General features: G+C 44.3%; 1 protein-coding gene across 2 annotated transcripts in view; it reads right to left on the bottom strand.

The window, feature by feature from the left end:
- Window positions 1-2,982: 2,982 nt before the first annotated feature.
- The window catches only part of CERS3 (ceramide synthase 3), a 43,671-nt gene continuing 29,356 nt past the window's right edge, over window positions 2,983-17,297 (bottom strand). For both annotated transcript variants that reach the window (XM_077185440.1, XM_054642223.2), the window contains one exon: window positions 2,983-6,572. In XM_077185440.1, the coding sequence (XP_077041555.1) occupies window positions 6,441-6,572 (132 nt within the window). In that variant the 3' untranslated portion in view covers window positions 2,983-6,440. The remainder of the gene's footprint in view (window positions 6,573-17,297) is intronic.

Raw genomic sequence — 17,297 nt, 5'->3', positions numbered from 1 at the left:
TCAGGGTTACAGAACAGTCCTACCCTTAGGCCAAATGGGACATTGCTACCAAGTCCTGTTCTCTGCTCATCCCTGCAGGACCCAAAGGGATAAAAAAAGCTGCAAACACACAATCACTACCTGACCTCGCTGCCCTTGCAATGGGGAAATGTATGAGACATTCTTTGGTTACTGAATAATTCCTCCTTTAAGTCAGCAAAGGAACTAGGTAGGATTTGCACGGCCTGATAAGATTTAGTACAACCTGATAAGATTTAGCTCCTGCTTCCCACAGATTCTTATGAAATCCTAGGATTTCTCCTGTTCTGTCTACAGCCCATAACAACCAAGACACTTACCCAGAGATGCAGTAGGAAGGCCTTTGGGAGCTGTCTCCTGCTCTTTGTTGTAGAAAGCAAACACACACATCTTCCAGAAGCTCTTCTAGGACTCCTGGGATTTCCAGCCAGCCAGGAAAAGCACAAAACCAGCTCTGAGGTCCAAGGGGGAGTCAGGCTCGCCCAGCAGCTGGAGGTGAAGGTGGAGTGGTTGCCAGAGCTGCAGGTCTGCTGGGCTCTACCTGTGGCTGCCCTGGCCCAGCCCCAGCCCAGTCCCCTCACTCTCATACTGGGAACTTTGTGAAGGAGCTTTTCCCAGATCCTCCTGCTTCGCTCCTGCCCTAGGAACTCTGGCTGGGCTCAGCACGAAGCCACCCAGTGCTCGGGGAGAAGGAGTTGTCCTGGCTGCAGAGTTCATCTCTGAGTCCAGGCAATGCTGGCTGCTGCTGCTCAGAATGCTGATCCCCAGGATACAGAACTGCTGTCTTTTTCCTCCTCCTTCTCTTGGGACTTGTTCCTCCTAAGATTGTTCCTGCTCTGCTTTGTGATTCTTGGTGATGTCAGTTCTGTGTTTAAGCCGTTGCTGTGTTGTCCCAGCCATTTCTGCTCCCTTCTCTCTCCAGCTGGACCCACATGCTGAGGCACTTGTGACAACCACAGCTCCTATTTCACCTCTCCCTGGTAAACTTGGCATTGAATTGTGGGCAGGGGAGCCCAGGCATTGCTCAGATCCTGAGCAGGCAGGGGACAGGATGCAGAGTGCTCGCTGAAGTGAGGATTCTGCCTTGAAAAGGGGAGGACTGCTTTGCCAGAAATGCCTTTGAAAGGATACATGCCCAGCTTGGGAAGAGGCAGAGCTGTGCTCAGGTGTGTCCTGCAAACAGAAATACTAATTTTCCAGGGAGGATTTTGCCCTGGGCTATAGGAAGAGGAAACCCTGGGGCTGCCTGATGGTTTGAGACTGCAGTGCCACACTGTCCTTGTTGTAACTGGTCACAAGAGATCTGAGTCTAATTCTCACCAGTATCATGGGAAAAACTCCTGTGAATTTCAGTGGAAATTTAATCACTTAACTTCCCTGCTCAACTTAATTTCTTTTAGACCAGCTTATTTTGTGGTAGGAAAAATATGGACTTTTCACCACCTGAAACAACGGCCTGGGACCTGTTTCTTCCCACCCAGCTCAAAACAGAGCTCCATGGCTACAAGGCCATGCTTCTTGCACTTCAAAGTCAATGTGGAGAGGGTTTATACTTGTTATTCCACTTAATGTTTCTGACTTTGAAATGATTATGGGGTCTCCTCTGAATGCTTTATGGGGTAACAAAACTCAGAAGAATAGGGCTCACTCCAGCTGAGTAAATAGAAGCTATTTTCATAAATCTTGAGACTATTGGAACATCAACAACATTATCCTGTGTGGGTTGTTATGACTTTGTGTTTGCAGATTCGTGTGTTAAAGGTCGGGCCTGTGCTTTCAGTCTTGTCTTCTATTACAGCAGAAACTTCAGGTAGCCCCAGAGAGGGTTCTCCAGTCCAACAACCTCTCAGAGCCCCTCTTGAAGCTTTCTGTAGCCAGCCTGGGTAGAGATCACACTGCTTTGATCACCTTCTTTTCCTTGGAGGGAGCCCATCAAACTGCCAGGGAACCAGGATTAATCATTTCCAGTGATTTGGGGTGAAATCAGCTCCCAGGTACATTCACGGCTCACGTGTGGATCCACACCAGAGCTTCCCAGCTCTGGGGCAGCCCTGGACCTGCTCTGGAGCTCTCACACCTGGGCTGCATCTGTGGGCTCAGCATGGACTGTCATTCCTGGTGATTGCTGCTCTTCAAACCCACAGCTGGGGGAAGTGCCTGTGGAGATGGTGTTTTTCTTCCAAATTCAGCAACTTTTTTTTTTATTCTTCACAGTTTGCAAGTTGTTTGTAGCCAAAACTCACACAGCCCTGCTTGGTTTGTTTTCCATCTACTTTATTCTTACTCATAAGCTTAAAAAAAAAAACCAGCTAATAAAACCAAAGTGTTCTGCTAGAGTTCATTATTTGGGCTGAAACACCTTCCCTTCTGTTTGATTGCCCATGGGAGGAGATGATAAGTCAGAACCTCTGCAATCTTCCCAACCAGGGAGGCAGAAATGGAAAGGAGAAATATGGAGCAGTTTTTCAGTTGAGACAAATGAGCACAACTCCCTTGTTTTCTGTGGAGTTTCCTGCTTTCGCCAGCTGAAGATCCATGGCTGAGCTGTCTCACAGGTGCTGGTGATGAACCACTGATAATGCCACAACAACCTGCTGGGCAGCAGCATCTCAGTCCTAACACACAGAACTTCCTAGGCAACCCTACTGTGCACCTCAAAACCCAGCTGGGTGGAAAAACAAGCAGGTGTAACATTCCTGGTGTGCTCAGGAGCACTCACAAGCACTTTAATCAAAGCATAGACCTTGGATAATACAAAGGATGGGTGATGCCCCCATTAATTTTGCTTCCTCTCCACTTGTTAATTGTTCAGAAAATCACAAGTTCATTTACAGACATTGCTGTTAGGTTTTGTGAAGATTGTGGGTCATCCAGCTCTTTCCAGGCAACAGAAAACCTTGGAAGAGTAAGGAATTATTTCCTGAACTAACGATGCTCCCATTGAAAAGCTTGGAGGGAATGGAAAGAAGAGAGGAGGACACTGCAAGGCAGTAAAAACAAGGAAATCCTTACCTAGACACCTCTTTTTAAAAAATATTTATTTGTAGTGTGTATTTCAACTTACCAAAGTCAGTGGCTTTAAGAACAAAAAAAAAAAACCGATAATTACACCAAATAACATGAATAGCCAAAATGAGTTCTGTGGAGTAAAGGAGATGTGTAAACCCAATCCAGAGCAGGCTGGTAAATCTAAGTATGACACAAGTATGGAGGAAGCAGAGTACACACGGACAGGAACACCCGAACTAAATCCAGAGAAATTAAACTGAACAGAAGAGTTTCCCCTGCATCTTATGGACTAAGGTGTGATTTGCAGTCTAGAGCTCTATCAGAAATATGTGGCACAGTCAAAGTGGCACAGCAAAGTCAGATGCACAGTGTCAACTCATTGAACCAGGACATGCTGTGTGAAATGGTAAAAAGAAAATGTTAGAGTCTATCTGTGCTCCCACACACACCCACAGCTGTGGGTTGTTCTGCACTTGCACTTTGAGACTCTTTGTACAACAAGATTATAAAAATGGTGAATCTTCATTGCATTGCATTGAATAGACTGAAAATCTTGAAGCACCATGACATAAATTTCTTTAGCAGAAATTGTGCCCCCATGACCTCAGCTTCTTGTTTCTGAGTTTCCATCAGTAGAAAGGGGGAAATTAAATGCACATAACTCCAGGAATGACCAACCTGATGTTGACAGAGGACACTCTGACAGCCCATTCCTACTTCTTTCTGTGCTGTGGGTATTTATTACCAGGACCTAGTGGTTTACAGTCAGAATTTTTAGGTGTAATCCCCTTGGTTGTCCATGACAGTAATCCCTGGAAAGGGCCCTTCATGGCCTGCCTGCCTTCCACCCATCCCCCTGCAATGTTACTTAGTTGCTTACTGTGCCCAGACTTCACCTACAGGATGCTACTTTCTTCCATATTCTTCTGCACTCACACAAAATTTCCCTCAAAGTTTTATACCTGAGTGTATTTATCTACCTTTTGTTCTTCCTCTAAGATCCCAGTTTCACATCAACTTAGAACAACAGTTCTTGCAATTAGGTTGGATAACTGCAGTCCAAAATTTCTCCTAGGCAAGACTCCAATAGAATTAATTGGCTTCAGTGGGAGACTTGTCCTGAGTAGGAAAGGCAAAGTTTTGGCCTCAAGGAGACTATAAATTCCAGTTTAAAAATCAGTAGTTGTTCAGAGGCTCATTCCTGTGACAACATCATCCTTTGTGTTTCCTTTCCTAAATTCCTTTCCTAGTCATAGGAGGAAAGCTTCTGGCACCAAAACCAAATGATAATACCCTGGCCACCTCCCAAAAGCCCGTTAGATCCTGAAGAAAGTGCCGTTGTCTCTCTCAAGGAAGTGTAAATCCTCCAAGACGCCGGATTTCCACGTTTTGTTAGGAAAGTGTTTTTCACGCAGGCAATAAACGGGCCCTGATAACAACAACTGTGCCCCTGCCAAACTCTCCAGTTGCTTTACATGTTGCCATCAGTGCTGAAACTCCCCATACTTCCCCCCTGCAGTATTTAAGGTGTTCTCCTCATCCGTGCAGGAAGGGCACTGGTGGCCAAAGGCTGCTCACAGGTTCTGCCCACTCAGCCCAAGTGGCACCACTGAACCACAAGCACCAGGACAGGGGTCCTTTTCCACCACCACACATCTCCCTTCCTCCTCAGAAGCTGTAGCCCATGCTCCTTCCTCAGTGCAATTCCCTTTGAGGTAAAACATGAACATTTGGGTCCAAAATAGTCAAAGTACAAGTAAAAACGTAGACACTGTAAAAAAAGCCTCTGTACCAAAGCCCTCCTACAGCCTCTTGTAACTGCATGAAACCAACTTCTTTCTTCATATCTGAGATCCCAAACATTTCCCATTCTTTCAATGCTTCAGTCACTGAATTACACCCCACTTGCCAAGGAAACCTTGGGAAAACAAGTCAGTCCTGTAACACTTCCTGTAGGTCACCAATTCCTGCTGGAGGGAACGGAGCCGCTCTGACCCGAACGCTCTGACTGAGGCTGCTCTAGGAGTGGTCCCCTGGCCTCCATCAAACTACTGGATTTAGCTCCCCAGATGATCTCAGCTACTGTAGAACCACATGCAGAGCCTCTCGCCTCCCAAACTTATGACACAAATCCTTTATGACCCTGTGAGCTAATGCAGAGGGAAATGGGACTGGCACCACCCTGTTTACAAGGCCTGTGCTCTCCATGGAGAGCCTCAGGACTGAAAATGCTGCTGCAGCCCCACTTGTGTTAGAACAGAAGTGCAGATTTAGGATAGAGGCACTTTGGGTAAGAGGAGCTGTCACCCACTGGTTGCAGCATGGACAGCCTGTGGCTGAAGTCACATACATCCAAGTTTGGGTCTAGCTGATGTGATTCCCCATTTTATAAAAGAGCAGAGTTGGAAATACAGATCCTGGTATCAAAGAACCCCCAGCAGTGACAGTGTGACATCCTGTGCCAGTCCTGTGCTCCCCAGTGCCCAGGTACCTGCAGTGAACACTCCAGAACCACAAATCAGAGCTTGGTGGCCTCACTCCAGTGAAGGCAGCATCCAAAGCTGTGAGACAAGGTCACAAGAAGGGAATGGATGAGATTTGGCATTAACTTTCCAGTCTGAAGATGAGTGAGGAGCAGAGGGTGTTTTTCCCAATTTCCATTTCCCCTCTTCTCTCCCTTCTGCACCTTCTGTTCTAACACTGGGCTAAAATGACTGAAAGACATTTGAGAAGCCTGGAGCTCAGTGGAGAATTGGGGCTGAGTTTTGGTGTTTCAACAGTGACTTCCTTGACACAATATTTCAGCTATCTATCACTTCAGAGAAAGGCTATATTTCTACACTGAAGCCAACCCTTCACAGACAAGTAATTTGAATTCCTCCATGTTCGCTTCCCCTGGCCTCCAGGAAATGAAACATAAGTCAGAAAAATACCCATTTTGATGAGGGTTTAAACTGAAAAGTAAAGATAAAATGCCAGTCACTGTACAGAACTATCAAATTTTTCCCACATTGAGTAATTCTGGTTCCTAATGGAGTTCACACTACCTACCTACCACAAAACATCTGTGATTTAAATTGTTTGGTGAAATATATCAGATTGAAAACCAACATTAGAATCAACGGGACACTAAATTACTTGACTCTCTTGAGCTTTGCCCTTGTGGAGCACTGTCAGTCAGCGTGTCCCAACATCTTTCCACACACTCCACAACGATTCTGAAAGTGGGTCATTAACACATTTTGTCATGTTACGCAATTTCTCCCTCCCCTCTAAACTGGGCTTTTTTCCAGGCCCAGTAGCCAACAATAAATCAATCACAGTCTCTCACAAGCCTTTTGACTTAAATCCTGTCCTGTAGGTTGGGCTGAAACCAGAGCAGGAATCACTGCAGGAGGTGAGGCAGGACAGGGCTAGTGGTGACTGCTGCTCAGGAGGTGTTTGCTTGACCCACTGCTGTTCTTGGTGCCACTCTTTGTGGACTCCTCTTCAGTGTCTGTAAGAGAATCTTCCTCCTCTTCATCACTCCGGTCATCTTTCAAGTCCTAGGGAGAAGAAAGCACTGTGAACATATTTTACTGCCTCCCAGAAACATACCTTGCCCCCAAAATGGAGACTGACATCCAAGGGGAGATCAATTAACAGCACTTTAATTCTGCAGAACCAAATGTCCTTTACACAAAACTGCTTCCATGACCTCAGCCCAGCCACTTGACCTCTTGTTCATTTCTGCTTTTCCCTGTAAAGTGTGGCTATTAATCCCTGGGTGCTGTGGGATTAATTAACAGGTGTGAAGTGCAGGGAAGATGAAAAGAATATTGTTTAAAAGCTAAATATGATGAATACACTCACCCAAACACAGGAGCTGAGAGGCTGCCTGTTTCTGACAGGTGTAAACTAAACAGTGATGAGTTGTGCCAGCATCTCCTGGCACCAACTTTGCACAAAGACACTTGCTGACCCTAAAATGCTCTTTCCTGCTCAGTGGCATACACAGCACATCAACACTGGCACGGGGGAGGCTGTGTCTGTACAGCTGTTGTGCATCTTGGGTTCATCACCCTGCTAAGGGAACTGCCCAGGGGGAGAATGGCTGCTCCAGGAGCAGGGATGGAAGGGGTCAGCAAGGAGTCTGCCCTCAGGAAAATCCCTCCCCAGCTCCATAGGGACAGCTCCTAGCATTTGGCAATCATGCTTCATCCCAGACAGTCAAAAATGGAAACAGTGAATGTTTCCACCACAGAGAGAAAATTCATCACATCTACCCCGTGTTTCAGGGAGAGGTGAGACCATGCTGTGCTGTTTGTCACGGCACATAAAAAACCACACCATTAGTTTCCTATTTCTCAACTCCTGCCATAACCCAAGGCCCTAAAATGTGTAAAGAAGTTTGTTTCAAACAATTGAGGCTTCAGCATTAAAGCCAAACACCCCTCTTTCCTCCAGTGCAACAAGCTCACAAGAGCAGCACCTGCCTGGAGGACTTTCCACACCAGTGGGTGACCTGCTCCACAGACTCAGGGCAGGATGCTCTAGTGAGAGATGTTGTACATCCAGAAAACTCTTCCTTCTTCCTAATTCCTGAGAACAGGCACCACTTTTTGTGTGTCTCTACTGCAGGATGCTGGGGCTCCTCCTCATGACAGAGCTCTGCCTCCTAAGCCTGTGCTGGAGCTGGCAGAAATTCAGCACAGACAATCCCCTGCCTGCACAGCCACACAGGGACCACTCCATCATGGATCAATCTGCTCTCATGTCATCCAGCTGCACAGGCAGAGGCTGCTTGTGCTCCCTGTGATGTGCCAAGGTCAGAGCAGTGACGCAGGGAGGAGAAACCAGGGTTGTTCCTGCCCCTCCTGTATCTGCTCTTGGAATGAATTAACAATTCCACTTCCTTAGCGTGCTGCTCTGAGGTCTTTCTTAAGCACCAAATTCATACAGAGAAAATAAATAACAGCCCAGTAATAAGTCATCCAATTGCAATCTCATATCCCTTCATATATTACACTCCTAGTAAAAGTATAGGGCTAGAAAGCAAATTAAAGCCTGAGCTCTGGCTCATCACAAACTATAAACTTCCTGGAGATTTTCTTTTGCCTTTTCCCTAACAACTTACAAAGGGTATCAAAACAAACAAATCTTACTGTAAATACTGTAAAATAAACTTGGCATGCCATCAGTTAGAGAAAAGGCAAGACAGCCTTTCCCACACAATTTATGAGGTTCTGGCTCTTTCAGATCACCTCACTCCCTCCTGGTATTTTTGCCATTTGTATCTGCAGTAAAAGACAAATGCTGAGGGGTGGGGGGGAAAGATTGTTGCTTTTCTGCCACCAGAAATGTTTCAGAAAGAAAAGCAAACTAATCCTAAGGAGTGTCTGATGCCAAATCCACTGCACTCCCTGAAGTGCTCTCATCTCCCTGAGGCTGCACTGTGGGCAGTGACAGGAGCAGCACTTTGGGACTCCCTGGGAATAATGTCAGGGAAGTTTGTGGTATTTCATTTGGAGTCCCTCCTTGTGCTGCACACAAGTTGCTGGTGGCTCAGGCATGTGCTGAAGAACAGCTGGCAAACTGCTCTGCTTTGAATGATGGCCAGTTTGTGATATTGATTCCTGTTTCCTATAGGAATGAGCTGGCATTTCCAGCATGGAACTGGAAACTCAGATAGAGTTGGCTTCCCAGTTTTAATGCTGTCAAGCTGGATGCTCTGATTAAAGGCACTATATGTAGTAATTAAAGAACATGTCATGTTTTTTTCCAGCTCACTGTAAATCCCTGCCTTTGAGAGAACATCTTACAGATTTCAAAGCAGCAGAATTAAATTTCTTCATATTCTGAAGTAATCACTGCAAATTTTCTTAATTCTGGGAAAGAGTGTTACTTCTGAAATCCCGATATTAATCAAGAAAAAATGCTGCTAAATTAAATCTAATTTTTATTAGATTTTGTAATAGTAAACTTGCTTCCTGACCAAGTGCCTCTACAAATTCCTGCTTTAGGAGAGTCTGGCCATTTTTGTCTGGCTTGTTTAAGTGACAGAACTTGAAATAGCAATAGCTTCATCTGTAACTGGAAATCCAAACAAACCTGTCTTTGCAAACTGTTTAACAGACCATTATAAATATATTAGGATATCCTAAGTGAAGTTTGTGCCTCTTAACTTTGACCTTCTAATAATAACAAAAGTTGTAACATTTGTAGGATTTTCCCCACTTTAATACCAAGATGTTTTCTCTGAGCCCCTCACATCATATATTATACTCGTGTTTTCCAACTCAAAGGCTCTGCTCAGACTGTCCCTGAGCAGCAGCAGATGAATATACTATCAGGAACACAAGAGCTGGCAAACTGTAAATACCACAGCTGAGGCCATCATTAATACTCAATGCTTTAGTTTAATGGCATCAACTGCATTTCTTATACTTCAGCTGGTTTTGGGTAACAGACAAAATGGATGTGTACGTTTTCTGGTTTGGATGACTAACCAATTTAATCTTTCTAAATGGATGAATGGTTTCAAGGTTTATGAGAAGCAACACTAATGCTATAAAGTCTGCAAGAGAGCCATTTGTAGTGAAGCCAAAGCTACAAACTTTTATAATCTTTTTTTTCCTTTTGTTTAACCCTTCCACCTGCTGCTCAGTCTGCCTCTTTTAGCTAAATGAACCGTATTTGTTAAGGTAGTTTTGGCTTCTTGCATTTCACTGCTGTTAGAACATGTGTCATTGAAGCCATTAGCACTAGATGAACAGTGAAGGACCCTCTAAGCGATTTCATGGAAAAAAAAGAGTTCTTCAAATTAAGAGATGAACAAAATTCTCTTGTTAGCAGAAAAATACTGCTCAAATATCCATCTAAACCAGCAGAGAATTCACTCCTAATTGTACAAGTTTGTCTCTCAATAAAGCACTCGGAGATCTCTTCCCTCCTGACAAGCCCTTGGCCCTGCACTGTGCCCCAGCTGAGGAGAGCAGCAGCAGGACAGGGCTGTGCTGATGGAAGCTTTCCTGTCCCCTGGGCTGGTGACACCATGGGACCCTCACTGCTGAAGTGGGGCTGGGCAGACACCACCCTTCACTGGGAATGTGGCATCTTGGTCCAGTGCTGAGGTCACACTGCAGCCAGGGCTCCATATCTGCCCCAGCAGGGCAGTTCAAGTGCAAAGTGTAAGAGCAGAGGCAAAGACAGTGCCAGGCAGTGTTAAAAGGCAAAAATAAACTGTAGCAATGTGGATTGATCCTACAAACAGAGAGGAAACCTTAGCAACGTGCCTCTGCTTTCTCAGAAGGGGGAAGGCCCTTGCTGGCAAATGTCAGTTCCTGTGAGGATGGGGAGGTCTGGCACAGGGTGCCCACAGCAGCTGTGGGTGGATCTCTGAAGTGTCCAAAGCCAGGACAGGCCTTGGAGCAACCTGGGGCAGTGGGATGGGCTTTGAGGTCCTTTCCAACCCAAACCATTCCATGATTCCAACTGTGTCCATGTGAGTGGTGGGAGATGGTCCAGGCCTGACCCACCTGGTGGAATCAACACTGACTCCAGGCTTCTCAGCAGCATCAGAAGATTTCAATTTGGCCCCAACGGGACAAGAGTAGAACCAGTTAATTTTTTGGGCTAAGCAAAGTTTACATTCAGTTAACTGGATTTCTCTTACCAAGTACTGATGCATCAAAACAATTCAGAGCTAATTCCAGAATTTTGTTCTCTAATCTGGTGAAATTCCAATTTCTGGACTTTCAAATACTTATTCTTAACATTTAGTTGGAATTTTCTGACTCTTAAATGTATCTTCTATTAAAATCAGAACCTTATACCTTAATTCTACCTTAAAAATATTTTCATTTAAACATCCACAAACACATTGACTAGATCTTGATTTTTCAATGTAAAGACAGTAAATTCCACAGCACCTGCACATATGGAAACAGCTTGAAGTACAAAGATGAAAGCTATTAGTCAGGTCAGCAACCACTGCCTCAAATAAAAGAGATAATAAACAAGAGAGATTATAAAAAGTCAGTCCAAATAGATAGGAGGGGGTACTTTTCTAACAAATAATACTATAAAGTTGATGAATCTCCGAGTTCAACATGTTGAATTCAACATCAATAATTCAACTCAGCTGACATATGACTTAATAAGTCTTTACTTTCCTATTGAGACTAAGCAATATACATTTGGATTCAAGCAAACTCTTCTGTATTTCCAGCCTGGAAGATTTTATTGGAAAATATATTTCCCTTTTCAGCTCATACATACTAGGCAACATAAATAATGTTTATCTTCCATGGAAGATGCACAGTTGGATTCTGCTTTCTGCAGGTTTAAAATGAAGATGCAGACTTTCTAAGTTAATTGTATTGGACATCTTGTGGCAAAAAGTGCTCTTATTTCATCTCTCTCTTCTATGTAATATCCATTCCCCAAGCTTTCCACTGGCAGTTTTCAGAGGGAACTCAAAGAAGACTTGTAAAAAATTAAAAGTTCCACTAATTCCACAATTATTGGAAAGAACAGCTTTATAAAACTAAATGTTGCTACTTGAACACGTCCCTGATTTTGACTGACGGGATAAATTTAACCCCAGGAGAACCTGACTGGTGGTGTCACTGAGCACAGCACACCTGGAGCTGGGGCTGAGTGCCCTGAGTGCTCTGAAGAACCAAGCCATTGTTTGCAGCTAATCAGGCTCTGTGGCTGCTCAGAGTCTGCTGGCTGAGTTATTGAAATGCACTGAGTGAACCTCGCACTGCACCGCAGCCTGCGGGGCTTTACGATAATGTCAAAAGCCCAGGAGGTACCGAGTGACTCATAATGTCCCACTGCTTTTTGAATTATTCCAATTTTAAATCCACAGTTGGCAAAGAAACAAAGAACAATATAATAGGCATTTGATGCTGTTCTCTATAGTGAACTTTTTTTTACCCTAGGACAGAACTTGCTTTAAGCCAAGGAGTTCAGTGGTATGAACTTTTATCAGAACATGCACTTTTACTCCTTAGAAATGCTGTTTTGGCTACAAAACAGCTGATCAGACACTCGTGCTGTTCTCAGTGAGGTATGATACTGCACTCAATTAATGTTTTGAAACAACACAGCTGCTAAGGAGTATCCCTGCAGAAGCCTTGCAGCACTGTGGACTGAGACCACAACACACAGGTGTGTGACAGGCACTTCTGTCCAGCAGGGACATTTCCCTACATCCTCACAGACCATTCCATTCCTATTGTGATGCATCTAAACTTTATATCCTTACTTAAACATCACCTCATTTTCAGTGGCATACCTAACAAGTAATGTTTTTTTTCCTGTATTGATATTGCAATACATAAAATCCACCCAGTCCTTGTAACCACCCTGGCTGGGTATGGAACACTTTGAGTGGCACCCAGTGAACAAAGTTGATGCAGTTTCCTTACTGAGCCAAATATACAGAGATGGGGACCCCACTCTTCCTCCACTGGTTACAGAGGGACCCTGGAAATGGTGGTAGGCACAGCCTGAGTTACACAGGACAAATCCCAGCCTGGAGCTGCTGCACACCCATCCCGGCCTGCTCAGAGTCCCATGTGCTTCCTGCTGAGGGAACCTGCAGTGCCCTGTGTGCCTGATCAAAACTCACTGCAATTGTGTTACAGAGGACAAACTGCTCCTTTAAAGGATTTCCTCCCTTCTTGCCATGTAATTATGATTTTGGAGCACTCCTAGGTCCTCCTAGGGAAACATTTTCTTTAAATACAAGACAGAACAATTTTCTCAATTGATATTATCCTATCATTAACTAGCTTTATTTCAATCTTTTTTAAAATCGATTCACCAGATTGCAGTTCAGTAACTCCCTCTGAAAATATAAGAATTATTCACCTCATAACACAGTCACAATTCAAATCTCTGCAGAATATATTAAAAGTAGTAAACGAAGGCATCAAAAATTCTGTAAAAGCTTAGGCTTCGCTCTGTGAATTGATTTTTGGCAATTGAAAAAATAAATACATATGCACAGTATTACACATATATAATTTTTATATAGGTGTATATATAAAACTAGCAAGAAATGGAACATTTTGTAAAGATCCTGCTAGAAAATTAAAAGATACAAGCAGTTAAAATGAGAAGCCAGAAAATCTGTCGGCAAATGTCCTTCTGTGAACAGCAAGGTAAAGCAATTAATTTTAGAGCAAAAACTTTACCAACATTTGTCTTTCCTCTGAATTAGGAACTTGCACATCAAAAGAACCATTTGGATGGGGGATTTACTAGAAGTGGAGCTGCCTTATGCCAGGGAACACGCAGAGAGGGGTGGGGGTGCTTGTTTGGCCAGATCCATTGCTGGTGAAAACTGACACAATCCCATTGAGCCGTGCTCATTCCTACCAGCTGAGAGCCTGGCCCTGCATCAACCCTCGGGCATGGCCAGGCCAGGAAGCCTCGGGATTGCAGGGAGGCTTGGTTTGCTATTCTTAGAGGCACTGGTCATCTGCAGCTCCTACTGAAGTGAAGTTCAGCAGCTTTTTTTATTGCAGCACATCAGAGCTGTTTATGGCTCGGCCAATGTGAGACAGGCAAAGGGAGCATCCACACCCCCAATTTGTTGGACTCTGGCCTGGGGACTGAGGCTGCTCCTGCACAGTCCTGTGTGTGCACAGCAGGGCTGTGGAAGGGTACTTTGCCCCAGTGCTCCCACCCCAGCATACCTTCGCCACCCATCTATTACAATCAAATGCTCACAATTGATTTTATGTGGTTTCTCATTAGTTCATTCCCCCACAATCATCATAACAGCCTTTAACCCAGGTTTCTGAAGCTTTACCTGATTTTTATATAATGTTCAAGTGAAAAACGTTGTGGAATTATGGGCATTCTAAGCAGAGTTTATGAAAAATAATTTTTAAAAAATCCAGCAAAGAACATTGCTGCTGTATTGAAACCTGAGAAGCGTATTTTAGTGTGTGGAGTAATATACAATCCACTAAGCATATAGAACACACCTCCCTGGAAGTCACTGCTCAGCTGCTGACCCCGTTCAGAATCTGGAGTAAATGTAAAGATCTAAACAGAAATCTGCCTTTTAACTCCCAGTGCCAGGAAAACTGGCTGAGGCCCCAGAGACCAAAGAGTGATCTTAGATTGGCACAGTGGAGAAGAACTGGTGGCTTTTCCTCTTTCACAGGCTCTGTTGGGCTGCACTTTGACAATACCCATGTCTGGGGGGAGCCTTGACTCCAGGGCTCCTCTGCTCCTCTTGCCTACCACTGTAAATACCATCCAGCAAACCTCAAACTCTTCCATGCTCCTTCTGCCTGCCTCCCACCCTCCTCCCTTGGATCAATTTGGCAGCATCAAGTGAGACATGCAGCCAGGCTTTGGGTTTAACCAGATTGCTGGAGCAGAATGGGAAATATGCAGATGAAAGAAAGTCATAACAGGAAGTAATTTCCCTTTACTAGGGCACGAGCCTCCCCGCTGCTGACCTGGCTGGCTAACTCCCCTCTCCAGGCTATTAAACAGCTCATGTCCCCAGGGCAATCATTTCAACCAACTGGGAAGGCTCCCAGATTGACTGGTTTTCATGTCTAAGGGGGAAAGCTTTCATTTGGCCTGTTTTGCTCCCCCAGTAAGCCATCCTCATGAGAAAATCTGCTATAAATATTCATCTGTTGAGAACCAACAACTTCAACTTCTCCACAACCTGTTTTCCTCTAAAATGGAGAAAAAGCAGCCCCTGCTAATCTAGTTCAAACTGTCTCATGTTTGTGCCAGCCCTCCACTGAGAGAGCTCAAACTCCAAAGCAGAACTGGTCCTTCCCAGGGAAGGGAACAACAAAATATCCAGGAAAAGCTTTTCCACAACTTCCCAGTTCCAGTCATGAAAATGTAACTCACTAGATTATCATTATTCTCTAGAATGTGTTGCTCCTTTTAAAACAGCCACTTGGAATTAAAGCAAGTGCACCTCTAGGTGTGTTTTACCAGCACCTCAACAACCACTGGGCAGCACAGGCCTGACAAAACACACAAGAAAACAAAATCTTATGTGCCACTAGGTTAGGAAATAAACCCTGTCCTCTGTTTAACTCCTGTAGTATGGCAATTTTCTAAAGGAAATTACTTCTCACTGAATGTGCTAATTCTCATTAAATTTCAATTTGTTTCATGCCAGCAGATCAAGCATAAAAAAGTAAGAGGAAAAATGCTGCAGTAGAAAAATGATGGCTGGGAACAGCAGAAGTATCATAACAAGCACTTCACAGCTCTGATTTCAACCCAAAATAGTATTTTCTTATCATTCTTAGTTTCCCCTACTCTGTTTTTAGTAATTCTTTGAACACTAACTCTCACTGTTGCCTTGGGAATTTGGGCCAAATAAGGACTGAGCAAACCATGGACAAGGATACGCCCAAGCAGTCTTTAAAAAGCTTACCAAGCACAAAATGCCAAAGGAATATTGACCACAGACAGGTTTTTAAAGAGTGACAGGCCCAAAATGCTGATCTACAGCAGTGCAGGGTCTTTTCTGCTTCAGGAAGAGGAAAGAACCACACTGAATCCAAGGAAACTGCTGCTGCTGACTCCCAAATAACAGCAGCCATTAGTGAGCAGCTCACTGCTTTCCCTGAAGGTGGTCTGATGGTGGCAAAACAATTACAAGAGCAGGAAAACCTATTCCTGGACACATTACAGTCTGTTAGAAACCTGCCATTACCCTCCACTGATGGACTTTGCATCAGCCCTGAAGTATCTGAGACATGTGGACATCATGCCCATTTCCTACAACTTACACATTTTTCAAGATTTAAAGCACCATGGTCTCAAAACCTTAACTCAGTGTGTAATGGGTTTAACATATATTTTACATCTTAATTTGCCATAATAATGTGGCTATAAGCTGCTGTCATTCACTCCCTTTTTCTGACCTTGGAAATAAAATGTTTAATCTCCACGGGATTTTCCTGGCGAGATGTTTTAAATCAGTGCATATGTACATACTTCTCTATATGCTTTTTCAATTTTCCTAAAATATTCTCATATGTGCAGACATGATGACTAGACATGTTTCAGTGGTGCTTGAAACTTGATACAAGTGGGTAATTTAACCATGTAATTGAACAATATTACAGAAACACAAGGAGTTTCCTAGCAACAAAAGGCCTTGGACATCAAGATGGCAGCCAGCAGCTAACATTGCAATTGCCTGACCTAACTTGAAAAGAAATTACACTGAAGAATGTCCTCCTTCCTCCCAAAGCAGAGCTGGTACATGGCTACAGGTCTGACCTCGAAGGGCTTTGCTTACAGGCCTTACTCATACACAAGGTCACAAATGTCACATGAGAAAGGACATTTAGGGAATATTGCTATTTTCCAGAGGGAAGAATAATGGTTTTGAAAAAAATTCTGAACCCTCAAGTTTACCCCTATGGAAAATTAGAAGCTTCCTAATGTGAAGTAGCTGATTACAGCTGAGCTTGTGGATGGAGAACTCCCTGTTTTTAGGGCATTCCCAGGGCACCAAGGGAAAGGTGGCACAAGTCCTCTGAGCCTGGAAGCCACCAGTCCCTGGGCCAGAGTCCCACGGCTGGGGAAACAGGACACAGAGGGATGGCAGAAGATCATCTGCCTTCTTTCCTTTTCCCTCATTTTCAGCCATCTCTCACTGCAGTATTTGGGAGGAGGAAAACCACAAGATTTTCAGTGCAAGCTCTTTTTTGCTGAAGCAAGTCAGTTGCTGAGCAGCTGTCCCAGAGGGCTGAGGGCAAGTGTCCCCTCTGCCAGTGCAGGGGGAGGTGACAGCTGAGATGAAGAGCTTCTGACCAGCCACTCTCAATAAAAACCTTCTCCTCATGGGCAACAGGAAAGCATGGAAGAAGCCACCAACTCTCGAGGGTGCAGTGACCCCAAAACTCCAGGACTGAGGCACAAGAGGGCACTGGAAAACTTCCTCACACCCTTCTATGCTCAGAGATTCCTTCAGTTAAACAACAGAAGCCTCTATTCCCAGTTACACCATGACTTCATTTTTCCATCTGAAGTAGCTAACTGTTGCTTCAAGAAAAATATCAAAAATTGCTAAGTTTTCATTCAGAAAACAGCTAGTCTTGGGCAGAGAAACAAACCCCTACTAACACCAGAATGATGGTCTACTGGTATTTCCCTAAAATAGCAGCAGCTATTTGTGTGCAGCCTGTCTGTAACAAAGATGTTGGTATAAAAACCCTCCTTGCCAACACCATTCTTTTCAACGTTGCCTTTCCAGCTCTGGAGGCACTGGC

Source organism: Agelaius phoeniceus, chromosome 13, assembly GCF_051311805.1.
Source record: "Agelaius phoeniceus isolate bAgePho1 chromosome 13, bAgePho1.hap1, whole genome shotgun sequence".
NCBI lineage: Eukaryota > Metazoa > Chordata > Aves > Passeriformes > Icteridae > Agelaius > Agelaius phoeniceus.
Note: the sequence above shows the minus strand (reverse complement) of the source record. Positions and strands in the feature narration are given on the sequence as shown.